Source organism: Diaporthe amygdali (genome assembly GCF_026229845.1).
Source record: "Diaporthe amygdali strain CAA958 chromosome Unknown NODE_2_length_3802984_cov_64_841326, whole genome shotgun sequence".
Lineage (NCBI taxonomy): Eukaryota > Fungi > Ascomycota > Sordariomycetes > Diaporthales > Diaporthaceae > Diaporthe > Diaporthe amygdali.
The window spans coordinates 1,603,902-1,624,998 of record NW_026517022.1 but is presented as its reverse complement, the minus strand read 5'-3'; the positions used below and the strand labels follow the sequence as shown (position 1 = coordinate 1,624,998).

The 21,097-nt window shown below is 54.8% G+C and overlaps 2 protein-coding genes across 2 annotated transcripts; one reads left to right on the top strand and one right to left on the bottom strand.

Annotated features, from left to right (window-relative positions):
* Positions 1 to 5,170: 5,170 nt before the first annotated feature.
* Positions 5,171 to 6,000, top strand: J7T55_011841 (mads box protein; the record flags this gene model as incomplete). Its single annotated transcript, XM_053136667.1, has 3 exons — positions 5,171 to 5,410; positions 5,524 to 5,658; positions 5,725 to 6,000. The coding sequence occupies 3 exons, from the start codon at positions 5,171 to 5,173 to the stop codon at positions 5,998 to 6,000; spliced, it is 651 nt and encodes a 216-aa protein (XP_052999646.1).
* A 4,770-nt stretch (positions 6,001 to 10,770) lies between these two features.
* J7T55_011840 (low affinity copper transporter) lies at positions 10,771 to 11,454 on the bottom strand (the record flags this gene model as incomplete). The annotated part of the gene is made up of 2 exons (XM_053136666.1): positions 10,771 to 10,879; positions 10,955 to 11,454. 2 exons carry the CDS (start codon positions 11,452 to 11,454, stop codon positions 10,771 to 10,773), a joined length of 609 nt encoding a protein of 202 aa, XP_052999645.1.
* Positions 11,455 to 21,097: the final 9,643 nt, after the last annotated feature.

Sequence of the window (21,097 nt, the reverse complement as noted above, 5' to 3'; positions counted from 1 at the left end):
ATGGCCTCGAAACCGGAGTGCTGTATTGGCCACCGAGGAGAAAGATGGGCTGAGGATGAGGACGGCTTCCGCGTAAAGTAGCCCCTTTGAGGAAGCTTGGGATGATTCATGAAGTCACAGCCATGCCTCAAGGCGACCAAGGGACGAGACGAAACGAGGCCGACAAGAGGGGCCAATATAGCCTCGCTCTCTTGCCTGTAGGAGGTAGCGTGCAAGATACACCCACTCACATAATGTCGTACACTTCGTATGCGTTCTCAGCGGTGGGAAGGACGGAAGACAGGGCGTCAGCTTCTCCGTGCTGGCGCCTTGCTGGCGTCGAAACATCTGAAGACACGATTGACACACCAGTCGGTGCTCTATGCTGGCAAAGCCTAAGCCGCATGGCAAAGTTTGCCCGACTGGAGGTGCAACTCGGGCTTGGCAGCATCTGGCCGATGTCTCTTTGGATGCTGACACCCGTCGGTTTCCCAAGGTTACTTTGCAGAACAGAGAGAAAATTGGGGGAGGGTGATCGCAGAGAGAGGTCTAGCGTACCCTTTACCGTGATCGTGTGTACACAGTAGCAGCACAGGTAGCACGGAGGCCGATCAGATCTCCTCTTGCAGGGCCTGAGTTCGAGATCAACTGCATCATCACCCCACGAGCCGTCTCCACGTAACTCGTCGATGCATTCTCCGCCGTTGTGTTATTGCCAAGGCCAAAATCAGCCAACTTCCATCACACGCCATGGCCAGCGACCCGAACTCCCGAGGGGACAGATTCGTGGCGCTGGAAATGAAATGGCCATCTCCGCCTGCAAGAGGGGATCGTTCAATTAGTGCAGCGCGCTAGTGAGAGGTGGCAGGGACCGGGCCAAGAGCGTCTCGCCAATCAGTAGCCGCGATTTGGCCCTTGGCAGTCTTCTTAAGGAAGCTGCACTCTTTTCCGTTTTCAGCGCTCGACCTTTCCCGTTCCGACTGTTTAGCCTGCCCATGCCACTGCCATCCGTGCTGAAGTCACTCCATACCGTCGAAGGCACCTTCCATCTGTCCTGACGAGAGAGTACGAGAGTACGAATGTACCTGCTTCGAAGTGAGTGATTGAATGGACTGACCCATGGACGATTGAGTGAGTTGGCGATTGAATGAATGCTCGTCCTTCTTAACCGTCTGTCAGAGAAATTTTCCCACCTTTCCGTTTTCAGAGGCTTGTAGTCTTTCCGCACACCACAACATAACAAAGCAAAAGCATTTCCAGCAAAGCAAGCAAGCAAGCAAGCATCATTGTCAACCCGCAAACCAACCAAAAAATAACCCAATCCTGCCCATCCTACCATCTTGGACCGACTTGGGTTAGGTACCGTATTGTTTTGCGGACCCAGCCGAGAGGGAAAAACAAGCCCGTGCCTGAACGCCTGCCACAGCCCAGAAAGGACACCATCACCGAAAAGGAAAGAGGACAAACAAAACCACCGACCGGCGCCTTTCCCCAGTGCGACAGTAGTAGCAGAGCACGAGCGATCAGCCAGCCCAGCCCGTCCCCGTCGCCGTCTAAGGAAGCTTGAGAAAACAGTCCTAGGGACACACCACGACCGAACCGAAGCGAGCGCGGCTGCAGCGGTCGAGACCTCTAGCGACTCAGTCCAAGGAAATTTGATACGGATCGGCCGTCATTTGGCTTGAGATAACAAGGTCAGTCACAGTGCTTTTCCCGGCCCCAAACCACAGCAGCCTTGTCTGCCGCTCGGAGACGCGCCAGACTTGACGATGTGCAAGCCGACTGCTTTGCCAGCTTGCAAGCGCACTCGACGCCACCCACTCGTCTGCGAGCGTGCGTCCTGCCATCGTCATCTCGTTCATACATACGTACATTCCTCGCCCCAGCGGTCGCCCATGATTCCCCCAAGATGAACAAACAAACACTGCATAGCATGCAGGCTCGTCCTTCTCAAATCACAATCAAATCACCGATTTGGAAGTAATTTTCCGGCTCAGCGATCCTCCCCGTCTGTGCCGCCTCTGCCCTCTGGGCCTCGGCTCCAAAGCTGGAGCTGGCGCTGGAGCTGGAGCAGCCAGCGCTCTCCCCCAATCGGTGACGGTGCCCTCCCCCATCCCCATGCCCATCCCCATGCCAATCCCCATCTTTTCTTTCGTCCGCGGACCGCAGCCCACATGCAAGCCGACGTCTGGACCCGGGTGAGTCGTGACCAGGTTCCCAGAGGCGTGCCTGGGCCACAGGCCATCCATCCACCCACCCACCCAGCCTGCCCGCCTGCCAGCAATTCATTTGGCCGTGGAGTCCCATCCTTGATACGGACTCGCGATCCTACGATCCACCTGCAGACCGAACACCTGGAACAGGCACCCAATACATCCCGTCAGAAGTTAGGGTACTTGCGTGCATACCTGCGCACGAACACACACACACAGGCCTGTCCGCACCCCAGTGAACCAGTCAGCCTAGAACATGGGGCAGAGGACCCAACGTCATGATTCTCTGTTCTGGAATGCCAGGCCAACCGTCCACGGCCGTCGGATCAGCGACAAGAGCAGGCCTTTACGGGTTCACGCCGAGGGTGTGTGTGGGTGAGACCACCTCGCCCTGTCGCACGGCTCAGGATCCCAACCCCAATCACGCGCCATCAACAAAGGCTCAATCAAAGGCCCCCCGCTTTTGCACAACCCCTGGCAAGTCGCACCGGATCGCCCACCCACACTCAAAGAGGTTGGGTTCCCTGGTTTCCAATCTCTCCAGCGAGTCGGACAGACTGCGTCGGCTCCGTCTGCAATCTCCAATCTGCACGCTGCAGGCTCGCACGCAGCCTGATCCTGGCCCGCCTGCGCCTGTTGCACGCCCTGTCGCTGTCAGCGCCTGCCACAGCCTGTCACGCCCGTCGAGAGAAGACGCCTGTCCTCGTTCGACCTGTTCACAACGTCTTGACAGCGCGTGGGGCAGCTCTGGTTACCACGACCGCTGTGCACGCACGCGGTGCTGAATCCGACGGTCTGGTCAACCTTCAGATCAAAGCTCGCTCGACACAGATCACCTCGTGTGGTGGCCAATCCCGTGTCAAATCCGCCTGCGGCAGAGACAGGCCTCCCCCAGCCCCGTGGTTCCGCCCTGGAAAAGCTCCGCTCTGGCTCTGCCACGAGGGAAGGGAACCAGCACTTGCACTCAGAATCGTCCTACAGTGGCTATTCTACGCCCATCGAGATTCCTTCGAATGTCGGGTGATCAGTCACCAACGGTTTTCAATAGTTTCGGCCCCTACTTCACCACCTGCATCAGTCTGATGAGTGAGATGCGTGAGAGATGCACCCGCACACCCAGTTTGCTGGAAACTGTCATCCAAGTGGTCCCGGCCCATGTCGCCTTGTGGAGCCCCTTCTCGCCCCCCTCCCTCGCCGTGCGGAACAAGTGCATTGTGGGAGCCAGGCAGGCATCTTGGAGTCTGGAGAGCCAGCACTATCTTGTCCCTGGTACGGACCGTACTTTTTGCTGCTTGTGCCATGCACCGGCGAGTGCCCTGGTGCAGCCGAAATGGTGCTCTGCAATGCTTGTTACCGCCATTCGCACAGGTCCCACCGAACACCTCATGGACAAGTGCAGAGGCCCAGTCGCCATCACTCGGTGCAAGGGGAAGCTGGAAAAGCAAAAGGCGGCCCACCGTTCTCCATCACCAGGAGCAGTCTCCACCGCGCTTGTCGACCGGCGCTGGTCCCCGTCAGCATGGCATGGGCAGCCGCTTGCATGTTGCAGGGGAATGCGCTCGCACTGGGCGCTTCCCGGTCATCTCCCATCCCCATCATCCCCACACTCACCAGAAATGCGCCTTCTCATTTGCTACCTTGTGCTCCACCACGGTATCTCTCCATACTCCGTGGGTCGATGTCGTTAGCAAAATCCGTTTTGTCTGCTCCGACCACAGCTTCATCTCGGTGCACTGTCCGGCCGCTATGGGGAATAGAGGCTGGTATGTGAGAACCCTATTTGCTGATGATCAGTAGAAACAAACATACCCCTTCGTGCATCGTACCAAAACGTTGCCTGCGCAATCCTCGGGAGCTAAGGCTACTGCGCAACGTTCCGCCGGGTCACGCATAGTGGAAGCAGCGAGTGACATTAACAGCCCCTCCGAGCTTCGTTGGTTGTGCCGAAGAACGTGCACGGAGAGCTTGTATCAGGGCATCGGAGCACCCTGGATCCAGAGGTAAGGAAACATTCGTCCCATCTCCCTAGAAACCTGCCAGAAACATTCCAGTGCATTGCTACTGTTGCACCCACTTCTCTGCGCAAGACCCTCGATCGAAAGTCGACCGAAACGCCCCCCCAAAGCCCGACATTAGCGCAGTTCGGCTCGCGACAGTGTCAACTGTGCGCCCGCCCCAAGAGGTTGCCACCCCTCCCCCCCTTCACGTGCCCCCTTGCCCCGGCTCCTCATATCACAGCGCACTGTATCGCCTCGTTGAACGGGTGGTATCGCCTTAGCTGCAGGTGGTGCGCTGCTAGCTGCTAGCTGCTGGCCCAAGTAGTTTTCCCTACATCGTGCCGCCTCTCGCACCGTCACTCAAATCAGGCTAAGCATACACCCCAAAGCGACGCCACCCCCCCGCCCTTCCTTTAACTCTGTGGCCGTGGCCGCTGTTCGTGTACTACAACCTTACTATCCTCTTTTCAATCATTCCGCAGAGCTCCAAGCCTGATCAGTCGACTTTACAGGAACTGACATATCTGTCGGTTTCTCTACAGGGAATTGCGAAGCCCAATACGTTCGAGTCCTTCAGATTCAGGCGAACTCCTTGGTTCCCCCTGAATCATTTTGAGGTCGCGTTCAGAAGTTGACTTGTACTTCTTGTCCCGCACCGCATCCACCACGCTTACTTTCTCCTGGGGATCCGTGGCCACTCCCAGCGCGTGCCATTACTCGCCCGGACTGCGTACCCGCCTAATACCTGGGCCTCCCCAATTGTCAGACAAAGCAAATAAAAATTGATTCCTCGCTTCCCTTCCCGGGCACACCAGACTCGATCCAGCGCAGCGCCCAACCAGGTTTCTGCGACAATCAATCACCTACAACAGAGCCTCCTCCGCTCAACGCCAGATCAAGTATAGGCAATCGGCACCACACTCAAAACAGCATCTCCACCATCTTGCCTTTTTAAGCTTTTTGGTGATACAGTTCAAGACAATGGCCGACATCACAGATCAACACGACCAGACCTCACCCACCGAGCTCGAAGATCATGCCGGAAATGGCGCTTCTGAGACCCGCGGTGTCAAACGCCAACGCCAGGCCGCCGCTGACGACGACGACGACGATGACGAGAAGGGTGGTCGCGAGCGACGCAAGATCGAGATCAAGTTCATTGCCGACAAGTCGCGCCGGCACATCACCTTTTCGAAGCGTAAGGCGGGCATTATGAAGAAGGTGAGCACAACACGTCGAGCATGCGATTGGCAAAAGCTCCCTGCATCGATGCATACAAGCTCGCTTTAATGTTTATGGCGGGGGTCCCGTACTAACCTCCATTCGCGAAACAGGCTTACGAGTTGTCCGTTCTCACCGGTACACAAGTGTTACTGCTTGTGGTGTCAGAGACAGGCCTGGTTTACACCTTCACAACGCCAAAGCTTCAGCCGCTCGTCACTAAAGCCGAGGGCAAGAATCTGATCCAGGTAAGTGCTGCACATTGTTGCACGACGGCCCTTGAACCGGCACAGTACTAATCCAAGCCCGCGCAGGCATGTCTGAACGCGCCGGAGCCCAGCCAAGGCAACGAAAATGGAGTTGACGACTCCAACCAAGTCGACTCACCCGAAGAGCCACCCAGCCACATGCAACAGCAACAAGGCCGTTCAATGCCTCAGAACCCTCACATGCCCCCGGGATACATGCCCAACGTTGGACCCATGGATCCATCGTCGGCGCTAGCATATCAGAACTATGTGCAGCGAGGAGGGCAGTACGCAATCCCGCCTCAGGCCGGAATGCCGCAGCACGCCCAGCACCAGTCATAGCCGCCGGCGCATCGTCTCGACCAGTACGAACCGTCATTGCCTTGCGCGTAGATACCCGAATACACTGCATGCGTGAGAGGTCCATAACCAGGGACAGTGGGCTCACAATTTGCAACCGCTTAGTTCTTTAGGCGTTCTCCGGTTTTATCGCCTGTCAACAACACCGCTTTCATCTTCCACTTTTCCAGATCATCGGCGGTGTCTCCTTTTCTCCTCGGCCTTCTCTGTCGAGTCAGCCACGGTTTAATCTCTGGCGCATCTTGTGTGCGTGCACGCATCACATTAGCCACCTCCTTTTTCTTCTTTTTTTGTCTTTCTCGCTCACGAGCGTACGAGCGATGTCATGACCGACTATACACGCGTGCACGCCTGTCTCCTGGTATCCAGGTCTGGCGGATGAGGCTTGAAGTGTTGGTGAAAGAACAGCTGGTGCTGCGCGAGCATCTCTTGCGCTGTTGGCAACCGCAAGAACGAGGCGTGACAGCAGAAACGTGCGCCGTTCCACCTTGTCGCCCACCTCTTGTCCAGCGGAGCACCTTCTGGTCACAGTCAACGAAGCGGCGGGTATGAGTCAAAGACGAGTTCTCAACGTAGCTATGAGCTTGAACGATGGATGCGGTGGGAATGATGCACGCCACTGGTGATAATGAGACGGAAAGGAAATATTTGCCAACACTGGGACGAATTGAAGCAATGTTCTCGCCCGTCGCCGTCTTATCTCGTCCGTTTGATGAGACGGGTGGTCTTGCTAGACGTGGCCGGTTGTTCTTCTAAATTGGCGTTGATCAAGGCATCCGAGATTTTTCATGATTTTCAGCAGCTGAGAGATGAAGGGGGGAGAAGTCGTGGAGGAGAAAAAGAAAGAAAAAGTCAAACAAACCTGTATGATAGTAGTGGTTGCCCTTCATAGACACCCAACACAAGCCCCTTGCCATAGCATTAATTCAATCGTTTACTCAACCTTGATGCATACACGTGGCGGGCGAGAACATATACTTATATGTACTGCATCCGTGGCAGGCTCAAGCTTTTCGAGGCTGGCCGAAGCCGTCTGCAGCATGAGACGCTTAGCCCCGGGCCAAGTGACCGTTTCCGGGGAATTGGGGCTTTCCCCGGCATACGGCTGCTTTCTCCTCTCGGTAAAAGAAACGAAAGAAAAGCCAAATTGAATTTCATGCCTTATTTGGGGCAAAATGGGGTTGTGGGAGGTTTCTTGTCAAAAGAGAGAATGGTGGGAAAGGGAGGGGTGGTTGATTCCCAACATGGTAACTTACACGGACGAACTGCCACTTTACCCAGATTGGGACGCGAACCCCATCGAGAGAACCCGTCCATCCGTCAGCCCTATGATCCCCATACCCATGTTATGAAACTTGCAATATGGGGCAACGTCACGTTTTGGGAGTGAGAGTCGGCCGAGGGGGCAGATTCATGATTATTACATTGGGGCAAAACGCGCGAGGGAATTGCTACTCTGACATGTGCTCACATCTAAAAAGCCGTTTGCTGCTCTCTCCCTGTCTCTCCCTCCGTAGCCGAGGAAACACCAGCGCTGGCAGGTGAAGGCCAGAAGGAAAGCCCCACGCCGTGCTCCTAAGGGAAAAGGGGGGCCACAAGGAGGACCGATGCTGATGCCCTCGTCCGTTTCGCAGCATGATGCAGTGACTGCCGCGGCCTGGGCTCTTTCTCTGGCCCTGTGCGTGGAAGCACGACATGCCTCGAAAGGAACCCCTCGACGGCTTTGATTGATCCACTACCCGGTTGGTGTGAGGGAGGACCTCCCCCCTTAGGCTGTTTTCCCTTTTTCTCGCATGCCGGTTGGCTCGCCAGGATCTGAATTGGGTTTTTGATTCGATCGTACGACGCATGTTCCCGGATCGTTCGATCTCTTGTCCTCGCGCCGCCCGTCCGCCCGCCCTTCCGATCTGGTTCTTTCCAGGCATGAGATGGATGTTCATATGGGGCCCGTTTGTTGGTGCGGGTTTCAGCTGGTGTCTGTCATATGCGTACGCGGGCCGGGTGAGATATGGTTTAGTACTAGGTAGATCTCGTCTTACTGCCTGGCCTTCCGAGTACCAACGACAGGGGAGTTGGTTTCGTGAAGGTCTGTATTCATGGTCATCTTGCTCTTGCTTTGGACAACCGGGATTGCTCTTCATCACTGGAAGTACGGATACCTTGATCTGCTTCTGACAGGATGGGCTGTCCAGCAGGACAGGAACATGTCAGCTGCGTGATGAAGTGTTCGAGCTGGTTGACTATAAGCAGAAGAGAAACCACAGGGCTTTCATATAAATCCCGTTCCAAAGCCCAGTCTTCGCGATGAAATGCATCACAGCGGGCGTTCAAATTCATCCCGTGCTCCAATCTGGGAATAGCAGCAGAGATAGAATGTATCAGGGTGAACAAAACATGAGTTTTGCCTCAGATATTAGACACCTGAGCGGTGGAGGTTATCAAGGTACCAGCGGTGCATAAGCTCAAGGGCCAAATGAGTAGAATGACGCAAAACAATTCAATGCTCAGAATGACAAAAAAATACTGTCAAGTATTTTGGACGATACTTGTGGCCTTGGTGCTTTTGTCTGAATATACCTCTGGAAGCGCCTTTGGGAGTAAATACCAGCACGATTACCATCATCCTGTGTCCAGGGCAGTCAGAAATACCGTCCATATGTTCGAGCCTGCGAATCCCGCCGGGCTAGAACAAAGCTTAGACTCGACTTTACTTCATATGACAATAAACGAGTGTGGCGTTCTTCACCCTTTGCCTATTCGGCTGAAATGTCTGACCAGGAAAGGCTGGTGTCAGTTGGGTTTTCTTTTCTTTTCCTTTTTTCCTTGGTCGGAACTGCCTAATACGGCTCTCATGTCCACTTATTTGGAAGCACCGTCTTATAGCCCGTAACTTCTTTCGCGGCCCTCTTTCCCCTAAAGGGTCCTAAAGGGTGGTGGTGCTAAAGCCCATCCTGTTGTTGGCGTCGAGCGTTTTCTGCTTTTGGAGGCCCGGACAGTGGCTGTGTTGTTGATTTAAGGTTGGCACCCCAGGGTGTCTTTCCAAAGCTGGCCGTTGGGAGCTGCCCACCTAGGCCTCGCCTCGCGCCCCTTGATGCCCAGCCCGTCGGGCTCACGATACTTCCCCGGCCGGCTGAGTGTGTTCAACGCTTAGCTTTGCGCTGGCGAAATTTCGACGGCGAGCCCGTCGTCCCGCCATCTAGTTGAGGAGCCCCGAGACCATGATTCTCAACGGGTCTGACAAGGGTCATGAGCATGACCAGACCCACATGGTAAATCGACGCCAAAGGGCACAACCGATCTGGCACTGGCGAGATCAGTCGCCCCCCCCCTCCCCCCACGCTCTTTCCCCGCGGCTCGCCATAGTCCACTTGGGCAGAACGCACGACCAGACAGCTGCTGCTCCTCGCACTGCCACGTGTTCCAACTTGTAGCTAGACGCCTGGCGCGCAAAGGGCAGGAAGCCACTCGGCCTTCCCCTATCGCAAAGCCACGTTGACTATGCGACAGGCACGCCAAAGCTCGGTCGGGGCCACCACGATGTGAGGCTAGCCCAGCTTATCGACTCGCTATAGCCCGACTTTCTTTCTCAAGCGGCTGCGCGGCGGGTACCCATCAAGCATATTGAAGGTATCTGAAATGATCAAGGGGTGGCCAGACCACTTGGCTGGCCGAGGTGACTGCGGGTATCGAGGGCCCTGGCGAGGGAGCGCCAAGATGCACTCTTTGGATAAAAGCACCGGCACAAAGGTAATCCCCTCAACAATGTAGGATCGCTGAGTATATCAACGCCTGGCTGGATTGCACTGGCAATTAGCCTCGTATTGGAGATTTGGAGGCTGTCAGCAGACACTTGGTAATGCATTTCACGCTATAACGTGCTCGTGTGGACGGGTAAGGTGTAGAAGTCTGGGGGGGGAAGTGGAGCCTGCGGTAGGCTCTTTCGAACTCTACACAATGTAGATGAACACAAAAAGGTCAGCAGTGTCTTTTCAAGACATTTGCGTCCTGAACTGCAGACATAGAGTTTTGGAAATATTGTAGACTCGGTGAAGCGGTGAGAGTGTAGTTGGTGTTGCATGAGGTGAAGCTGGCCGCGGCAGTTCGATACCCGAATTGGCTGACCTAAGCCGTTTCACCCCCAGCGACAGGAGCCCAGACCCTCACTGCAGCTGCAGCTGCAGCGACCGGGGTCCGAAGCTTGGTTCGTGGGTCTGGTTCATGGGAAGAGGTGCGGGAGTGGGCCCCCCCTCACGACAAAGCTGGTTGAGCACGTTTCTGCCCTTAGCGGCCGCGCGAGTCGCTGGTACATGGCAGCCAGCGAGTGGACTATCGCGACTAACACCAGACGGGCACATACGCCCACACAAGGACACACACAAGGACAACACTGATCACAGGGCAAAGCAGTAAGTAACACGGATGATACGGGCCGACACAGTCACAACAGTCATCCTTTCATCCATCTAAGATGTCATGAAGTCATATTGTTCTCAACATTAGCCGGCAATCTAGACAACATGGAAGCCACCCTCAATTGAACCCAAATAGATGTTCGAGATGTTCCCAGCTGTCTAGTATCAGCGCGCCCCTCTGCCCGCGCCTGTGTCGAGACCGTGGTCTTCGAGCCGTACCGTCGTCAAAGACTCATTATGTTGGTGTGATTTTTGTCGTTGTTGTCGTCGTCGTTCCTGTACATCGTAGTAATGTAATACGTGTGTATATGTACCACCCCCTGTCCAGCAGTGGATTCGCTCAGTGCTCCGACATGACGGCATACCGCCCGGCCGCGAGACTTCCGATGAATGTGCCACCGAGGACAGAGAGGAAGTAACCGAGGTTCATCGTCATGACAGCCAACATACTAAGATGGGGGGTTAGCGGGGTGGTCCCAAGACAGATGGTGTGATGTGGCAGGGCAGAAGGGGAGTAGACTCACAGCAAGTATCCCACACCAGCAATCACAGTATCGATCACGGCCCTGAGCGGGTCGACCGAGAACCTCCAGGGCCGGGCGTGGGTGTGCTTCTTCTTGACGACCATGACCTCCTCCTCGAGCCCGTTGGCGGACAGCATCATGTTGCTCTTCAGGTTGTCGCGGGCCACGTCATCTGTCATGCTGCGCCGGCCATTGACGACGACGTAGCGGCGGTTGAGCTCCTGGTCGAGCCAGCGGCTCTCCTGGATGGCCTTGAGGGCGAATAGGCTGCGGAAGATGGCGGCCAGCAGGATGATGAAGATGCAGGTGGCGGCATAGGTGCCGGCGTTGGTGGGCGTCCACATCTCCGAGTATAATGTGGTGGCGATGTCGTTGTGGAAAGCGACCATCATGGTGGCCATCATGGTGGATGTGCTGTTCATGTCCATGTCCATGCCGTCCATGCTGGCCATAGTCGTAGCGGCCTCAACCTCGTCACCGTGTCTTCCGAAGATAGTCATGTTGTGGCTGGTGTGTTTGTGTTAATTCGCTTGAACAGGTAGATACAAATAGTGCTGCTGTAGTGTTGTCGCCGTGGACTGAGAGGGTATATTATCGAATTAATGGATGACTTCCAGAGTACCGAGAGAGAAGCGAATTATGGTTCGAAGTGAGGTATGGGGAAGCCAGTGAGTATATGTATCTCGAGCGAGAACCTTGTGTTGTTTCAACAACAGAAACACCACGATCAAAACCTGCGCAGGAGTGGTTGAGCAGGTTTGGGAATTATCTGTCACTGTGGGCTAGGTGGGTGGAACCGAGTCTTTGGTGAGGATGAGGATCGTGGTGATGGACAAGGAACAAGCACCAAGCCGAAACGAGGGCTGTCGAGCCTTTTTGCTCTTTCTGCTCATCCTCGCTGGGTGAGGCTCGATCGGTACTGGCGGTACTGGCCTGAGGGAAACTTGCTCACTGAGGAAAGCGAAGAGCACCTGGCTGGGCATACTACCCATGTACGAGACGTACCGTAGTACCGTCGCATCGTAGAGCGGAACGGACCTCCTCAGTAGTCTCTGTTAGCAGTTCTTGCTGCGATCCAGCCCCGATCCTTAGCTGAAGATACCGACAACACGAGGCCAACTTGCTCAGGCTAGGCCGGGATCTGGACCCCGTCTCACGTCTCCGTCTACCGATGGCGTTCCACCCGGCCCTCACAGGCTGCCTGGGCCAGATCTCGGCCTGGTAACAGGTACATCGCCAGGCCACTCGGCACTACCACCCGTACTTGGCAGTCCATCGCAGCCCATGACCGCCCACTGCAGTCCCTAGAGCTGCGGTTTCGTCTGAGCTCGCGCCGATCCTCACCTCTGTCGCATGGTCGAATCCAAACATCGGTCGTCATTCCACCCTCTGCAACCCACAGCATTAACTCTAACCACCCAGCATTCGGCAATGTTGCGATGCTTCATGCGAGCATGCGTCCCAAGCTTCCTGATCTACAATCTGCCCGCCTGCCTGCCATGCCATGCCCTGCCCAGCCGAACTTTCCACACGTTCTGGCGCAGATCCCACACAGCCAAGAAGGCTCCCCCAGGCCTTGTCGTCCCAAACTCGCTGGTTCCCCACAACCCCGACGAGCCTATATCTCACAGTTCCAAGCCTTGACTCGAGCTTGGCCGCGTCGAACCACTCCGGCGCGGTGCGATGCCATCTTGGGACCTTTCTTGGGAGCCATGCGGCGGCATCATCACCGCCAGGGCTCAGGTCTCGTGTCCAGCTCATGGCCCATGTTCATGTGAGCAGAGAGGCTCGGACCGTCACAAGTGGTGGCGCATAATCTGCTGAACTCGACCAGACCGCTCCTGATGGTCTCGGCGCCACTGGCTGAACCATCCTCAATCGTCCCATCGCGACAAACCTTGGGGCAAAATCTAAACATAGCAGAAGACCCGGCTATATCAAATCGCTTCCCTGTTTACCAACAAAAAGCTCAGAGCTTCTCTCGGCGAGCCGGTCTTGGCGTGTCATGATGTTCTCAGGTCGTTGACTGGTCCGAGGGTTGGTGGCCGCTGGGGATTCTGCCTTACTCCCACGACTATCAACGTCACTCCCACAACCCCAACAGAAAGTCTCTGTTTCCTGCAATGGGCTCAGTTGCGATAGGGGCATATTTGAAGAGCCTCGCCGGAGCTCCGGACCATTGCGTGCAATTTCTGGATGCTGCCATTGGTCAATGGCAGGTCAATCCAACAAGTGTTGGTTATGACGTCGCCATGGACGTGACGCATATCTGAAAAAGTCACCGGCACGCTTCCGGGCGAATCCTACAGATGGAAAGACTAGAAGGAAGACAAAGCTGCACGTTCTCTTTTTCGGTTTCTGCCGGGCAGAGCATCGGATCTGTCTCATCACTGCGAGGACAAGAGGAGGCATCAACAAGTGAGCTAGCTACAGTGTGGCAATGCTTTACATAACCCATTTATATTCTTCAGATTTCAGATGAAAAACTGTCTTTAAACATATCCGCAAGTCCTCGGTCGCTGCGAGAGTCATTCGTCCGAATTTGGGAGACTGTGGAAGGGAAGCCAATGATACGAGGGACGCTCCAGAGGAGCAGACTGGTTCTGGTTTTCGTGGAATATCAAAGTTGATTTCTTTCCGAGTCGGGCTCTACACTTCGTGAGAACTCTCATATGGGGTCAGCTTGAAACTTGCTCTCATGGGGTAAGTCTCTCGAAGCTGCCGCATTCGAGCAAGTTTCAAACATCTCGTGGTGCTTGCTTCCTGCTTCAGGGTGGAATCACTTGCCATGGCAGGACAGTGCACGCGAATAGCCTCAATGGCGACTGACTTCACCGTAATTGCTTTCTAGCCTGTTGAGTTGGCAATAAGACTGTGTGAGAAAGAAACCTCGGCTTCAAGAGAATCATCGAGGTGCGTTGTCACAGCTCACACTAGGCCGAGAAGGCTGCTGAGGCACGAGGACCTAGAGACGATGCCCGATGTCTGTTTCCCCAGTCTCATACGCTATTGCGAGTGTTTCCCGTATTCGAACCTATTCCGCGAGGTGCTGTGAGATGCCGGATGCAGTAAATGCGGTTCTACGCTTGTGCCTGCTTCACAGCAACCACCGCGGATACGAACACGATTATTTGGCTTTGCTAGCATGCTCTCCACCTGAAATGCGGTTTTATACTCGATATTCCCTTTCTGTCTTGGTGGAAGCGACGCACACTGCAGGAACCTGCAGCACAATTGAACGCTGTCACATTCTGGCAACTTCTACTGCTTTACATGTGCCTCGTCAGACTCGTGGAGCGGCTCAATCATGTGACGGCTTGAGGCCGTATCTCCATGACACACAACGTGCTACCTCATCGATGAAGCTGGGGAGTTGAGAAGCTGAGTATGTGGCCAAGGGTATGAGATGTTGAGACTCACGCATGGCATTGAATCCCAGGAATATTTGGTGACAAATGCGGTCTTCATGGGCAGCAACACCGCTGTACACGCTCTTTCAGGCACCTGCGTATAGGCTGATCGCGGCAACATGGACCCATCTGTGTGAACGAAGACACATTATGTGCCTTGTGTAATGACTCCACGGCCTGCTAAGTCTGCTTCACAAGGGCTCTCAAACTACCATCCTGGAGGTGACATGTCACTGGTCTCAGCCTGCAGCCTGGCTGGCTTGCTTACCGTATGATAGCTTCGAGGGTCATTTCAGCCTTCAAAGAGCATGGGGTAACAGATACAGAATCCATCGGGTTCTGGTCTTTGTTTTGGCTGGCCAAAACACCGACCTTCCTTGGGATGAGGACTTCTACCTCTCAAGTCGCTAAGTCTGCCGAGATAGGAACCCCGATGAGGTGTTCATCACGGGTTAGGTTATCTGGATACTTCTACTACCATGTGCCAGGCATCACGAGCTTCTTGCGTCTCATTCATGAGACGGGTTTTCAATGCAGTCGTGCTAGCTTGCCAGTTCCCAGTGTACAGCATAACAGTCACCAATCCTGCTAGCACCGCTGGGGACATGCTGCCCAGACGGCCAGTCTGAAAGATCTAGACGGTTTCTGCTCCGGCGGGCGTCAATTGTACAACAATACTTTGCCGTCTCGTTGTCCTGTAAGTGCTGAGTTCTGACTTCGGAATATGGAGAGTCAGTTGTGTAAATACGACACATCTGTTTGTGACAATGTCTATGTCCTTCCTTTGTCGAGACAAAATGGGTCAAGCTTCCCGGATTCGGGACTGAGAAGACGGGTTTGACCTCTACATCGATCTAGATAATTATCATAGCCGTTCGCTTTTTAACCTTTTTCATTAATTTTATTTTTATCTTTTAGAATCAAAAAATTGGCCTTGCCTCAGGTAAAACTCTGGTCTCGGCGATCCTGATTCCCAATGCCGGGTCATCGAATTTTAGTCATGACCAGCCCCTTTCTGCTTCAAAATTGCGCTCAGAGCTTCAAAGTCTCATTGAGACCATGCTGATTCTACTCACATTATTGTCGCGAAATTTATATGAGTTCTACAAAACCTGAGCATCGCTCTCTGTAAGTGTGCTCAGCCCGCATAGTTGGCAATGGTCTTTGTCGTCCTCCCCTGCAACGGGAGGAGACACAGGAATGTCACGTCTAGCATGAAGGACTTGCCGAAAAAGACAAGTTAAGAAAAACACCAGAGGTATCAGGTGACGGCAAGAAACAGGCTCATGACCTAAGGAAGCGGTTCATATCGAAGTCCCACAACACGGCAAGATTGCGAGATGTCTTCGGAACTGCAAGAAAACCTGTATTTCAGGGACTATCAACCTATCGGAGGCAGCGGGCACAAAAAAAAAGAAAGGATCCATTTGCAGTGTCTCACCGTTCCGTCCTATCCTGTTCTACCACTGTCGATTCAGCGTCAACTCCGACCAGATACATTTTGAACAGAGCCATCTTGATGAGCACGGCCGACGGGGTTTCAGCGGTGCCGCCTCTGCACAAGAAGCGAGGCACTGAGTGAGATCCAGCACCGATGACAAACCAGAGGTTGCAGGTATTCTAAATTCCGAGGGCATCCTTGGACCACACCTGGTCATATCACAGCTTAGAAAGAGATGATTTGCCGTCGCCGAAGCCAACATCATCCAGGCGGCAAGCCACCAGCCCCTACCTATCAACAACACCCTGAGAAATCGCGACGAAATTAAAGGCCCTCCTTCATCTTCACCAACCAGCGACCCATATCGACTCGATGAGCAACCCGCTCATCACGCCAAAGCAAACCCCAAAGCCGCCGTGCCTTCTTCCCCGAGGGTCACACGCACAGCGAATTGGCCCCCCCAAAGTGTCGCCCAGGCAGTCCCATCCACTCAAGACACCCAGAGCCACCGCTGAGCAAGGAATGCGTAATCACGGCCGCCATCTCGGTCAGCCTATCGGCCGCAACCAAGAGAGGTCCCATGGCCAACAGAGGTGAGCGTCAGCAAGAATCGCACCCCGGCCAACCGGGGAGGTGGGCCGTACCAGATAGATGTTCTCACCGCGGGTTCGATTGGGTGAGAATCCAGGTAAGAAGAGGATTAAGGCCGAAGCGAAAACGTTGGCTGCACATGGGAAACCTGCTCAGGTGTGGGACGAGGAGACCAACCTGAGCAGCACCATGCAAGGTTGGTCCGTTCCCTACCTGACAAAGTCATGATGGCAATTGTCACCGGTCAACGCACGGTCCGAGGTCCTTCAAGGAAGGGAGGAAGACCTGGCGTGTCACCTGGCCGCTGGTCTCATTCAGAAAGTCCTCACAACCTTGGCAGTCGGGTGTTGAAGAGATTTCCGAAAGCTGAAGGAGCATGCCCATGTTTCTATTGCAAAGTGATGCCAGCTCGGATTGCTTGAACTCTGGTATTACCTACCGCAATGGAGAATAATGGGTTGACCCTGATCCATAGGCTAACAAGTCTACGGATATTGGTGATGACTTTGGATTCAAAGCCCGATACCATCACGACAAAATCAAACCGAGCTATTCAAGAAAGCTTACAAGGTATAATATGGCCCAAACCAAGATCTTCGAGCCGACCAAGATCTAAAGCAAGGCCATAATGCTCCACGATGCAGGCAGGAGTACTTGAACACAGAGCGTCTGAGCCGTATGACTCTCTTCCAATCACCAAAGGAGCCGCACGGTGCCGGGAATCTGGCAGCAAACTTGACCTACCCAGCCAGTCCCCTGAGGGCACACCTAGTATTACCCCTAACCAGCCCATACATATACTTTAGGGCAGCGTAACGCAAACGACATGAGGGAAGAGGAAGAAAAAGGCAAGCCCAGACATCGGTGCCACAAGGGCCCCGCTGCATCTGGACACCAATTTCAGCACATCTACCCGAACTACTGCCGTGTGACAGGAGCACCAGCGCCAGCACAGGAGAGCACAACTAGCTGGATGGCTAGCCATCAGCTTGAAATCAGGGCATTAGGCGCTTGCAGAGATTTCGGGCACCTCTTGAGGGATACTTGCGAGTGTAGAGCGCTTGGGTAGGGAGACAGCCACGGCTTTCTCGTCCCCCTTTTGGCTCAGAGAAGCGCAGCTTTACGCGTAACAATACCTGGTCGCCTTACACGACATGCTAGCGCAGCGCGAGTTTCCTGGCTGCCTTTCCCAAAAGCGATTGGGAATGCTCGCACAGCAGGAGCAGCCCTGGACAAGGCCTTTTCTTGGCTTTGTGCTGGGTTGCATCCCGCGGTATACCGCGAGCAGACGTTGCTAGTAAGCTCGCTCCATGTAGATCAGCCGAGGCCGCAGGGCATTGAAACGGTCGTGGTCATGGTGTGCTGCTGCCATGACTGAGAGTGGTATTGGTGTTTCCCACGCAAGCGTTGAGTCATGGGGGATTGGCGCTGCGCTGTAACAGCAATTAATCCCCGAACCACTTGATTCCCGTAGGTGCCAGGGACAGAGGTGCAACCCATCATTTCCTGCTCCCGGAAGCCTGCCCACCGGGAAGACTTCCCCTGCCCCGCGGGTAGAGATTCCGAGCACAGTCCTTTTCGTGGTCACTGCCTACAAAGGGAGCTTGCGTGCCAGCTGTCAGTAGCCGTGAGCGTTGAAGCACGGATCAAGCACGAGCATGACTTGATCTGCAGACTGCCGCGGCCTGTCGATGCAAATGGCTGGCGCTCGACAAGAGTGACAGCTATGGCTTGCTGCAGCAAAGCCGCCCATCAGCGGTGGCCATCCGGGCCGAGTCCTCATGGGCCGATTTTGCGGCAGCTGCGGGAGCTGGGGCAGGCCGGAGTTGTCGTCAACTCCATCCGAGATGCTGGTTGTATGGTGCCCGTACGTCGTTCAACGAGCCACATAGGTCTCTGACAGGGTCTCCTAGTCTCCACTGTTACCCCAGATATGCAGTGGAGTGTTGTTGATACTCAAGCAGGGATGATGCTCCAATGTACCCACCATTGTCCCGGGGTGGAGGGGCTCTGGTTCGGAGCCTATTTCAACGACGTCTTTGTGGTACTGTACCCGACGTATGTGGCACGCAAGAATCAACCGTCTCTTTACTTGTCTTTGCTGTGCATGTGTGCTGGAACTGACATCGGAAAGTGCAATATCAAACTATATGTCCGACTGCAAGCCGGGGCCCAGCCCGAATCTTTCTCTGCCCGGGGTCAAGGCCTTTTCGGGTGCAGCCGGCCAGTCAAAGGCCAAGCCCGTGTGACACGGTGCCCAAGACAAGACAGCCAACAAGCCCCGATCTGAACAACCTCAAAAGGGCAATCTCTCCTGGCCAGACAGTGGGGGCCATCGAAACCGCGAGGATCGGGTCTAGCAAGGTCTGTCAGTGTCTTGAAGAATAAATTGACGATACGGGGGCAGCTGCCCAGTGAATGCTACTGTGAAGGGAATAAGTGTCTGCTTGCTCGGTCCGAAAAGTCTCGGTGTCGCACAAGGCAGAACAGCATAATTTCTCCCCGCCATTGCGGGTTCAAAGACGATGTCCATCGTCAGGTGCGAGGTTCAGCTTCGAAGAAGGAGGAGATGAGGATGAGGGCAGGGCAGAGTCGAGGGGAAGAGTTCCGGAACATGGGACCCTCGACGTCTTACTTGTGCGACATGGCTTGTCTCCAGGTCCAAAGTCATGGAATTTGAGCTTTTCGAGTCCAAGAACATTGGTGGAGAAACCAACCTATTCGAGGCGAGCGCTAACCTCAAGATTTATCCATGGGTATGACCCAAACGCAGTGGTCTCGGCGTCGTGTTCTCACGCTCAACTTTTTGCGAGGTTTTATTGCCTTGAGGCTGGGGAGCAGGACCGATGAGGTTGATGATGGCTGTTCGGATAAGGTGCAAAGGCAGTGGAGGCCGAGAGCCAGGGTCAGCCATGGGTCTGGTGGAGGCCGCTTACCCCCCCTTCCCACGTTCTCTCATCCTGACCGGTCAGTAGTGGCTGGCCCTTTCCATCAGCTCTTTCCGTGGCTGCGTGCGGCGTACAGGACAAGCTGGTCTGCTGAGTGGTCACGGGGAAAGTTGACGCCCTTCTAATGGTGCTGCAGACTGGGATCTGAGATGATCAACCAGTGCCTGCAGAGCCTGATGCTCGGTTGCGGCTTAACCAAGGGCATGGGTGCCGACGTCGTCGTCGATGAATTGGAAGCAAGTGACCGTGGGGGTGCCTCGGCTTGGTCGCCTATACGGCACCAGGCTCATGCCCCCCTTGGTCGCGAGCCATCACAGTGCATTCCATGTAACCAGGCGATCGCTTGACGCGTAATGAAGGGTTGGGAGAAGTGATTGTTGGGCATGAGACTTGAGATGGGGGTGCTTGGGAGAGCAATTCCCCCCCCCCCCCCCTTTCTCCTCCCCCAAGCAGAGACAACAGCTCCTGGGATCAACGAAAACAAGTCAGCCCCCGTTCGTTTAAGGATCAGTTGCGTCCTACACACCATAGCACCTCCCCACACATCCATCCGCCCCGGAGTTCCAAGAGCTTTCTTTGCCAGTGGTGTCGCGCTGCGGTGGGTACAATCTGTATTTCCCAACATCCGACGTGTGGGATGGATGGATCGAGAAAGAGTCTGCTCGTGGAGGGCCACTCAGGGAGAGGCACCGTCTGGCCGCCTGGGCACTTCATGGCTTCCCGTGAGCTAAGGCCCAGGAGGGAATGACGGGATTGGACGCTATCACCGTTCGGGACAGAGCTGAGTCGGAACCGGCTCTGGCGGAAGTAGGCGGGTGACGGCCCAAGTTGTGCACTCTGGCACTCTGGGACTTTGGAACTTGGTATCTGCGTGCTATTCTCCATGTCTCACTCGAAGCCACTGGTCGCTGTGGGAGGGGCTGAAGATTGGTTGAAGAATGTTGCCCCGTCTGCTCTGGCCCCAATCCACCGCAGCGGGTAGCTTTTTAGCTTGTTAGCTCGCACCAGCTTGGCAGCAGCTTCATCCTGTTGGAAGGCTGTCGCTTACTGGGGATGGGGGCTGCAGGAAGGCGATTGACAGAGATAAGCGGAGCCGGTCATGAGCGACGGATGCTCGCTGCTATCCTGTCCTGTCCTGTCCTGGCCTGCCCTGGTGGATGTCATGTTGGAGCTGGGCTGACGATGGTTGTCTCAGTGTCTCAGATCCGACGACGTCACGCTTGCGGTTGCACTTGCAGTTGTCGCAGTTGTTGCAGTTGCAATTGTGGTTGCACTCGTGGTTGTAGTTGGGCCCTGGAACAGAAAGAGGGTCGCCCCTGGCTGTGGCGAGCCCATTGCAAAGCTGACAGGGCAGGTGGTGCTCGAGAATGAGACAGGCGGGCCTGGTCGAGCCGGAGAGTCCAGCCAGAGCCCAGCAACAAACACTTCGCTTCTCAGGCATGTAGCGCTGCAATTTCAGAATTACAGCCCCATCACACCAGTGGGTGGTGAAGCCAGAAGTAAATATTGTCATCAAACTGCAATCCCTTGATGATAGCCCCTCCTAGCAGACAGATGCCTCCAGTTGGCACAAACTCCATTATCCCCCGAGACCTGCCTCTTGCCCGCCCATGCCCAGTAATAAATAATATCTGCTGTGCAATAAACAGCGTTGCCCATAGCAAAACACCGTGATACCCTCCTGTTGATACCCTCCTGTTGCTTCCTTTCCCTTGGTCCTATAAAAATGTAATAATAAAAAAAAGGAAAATGC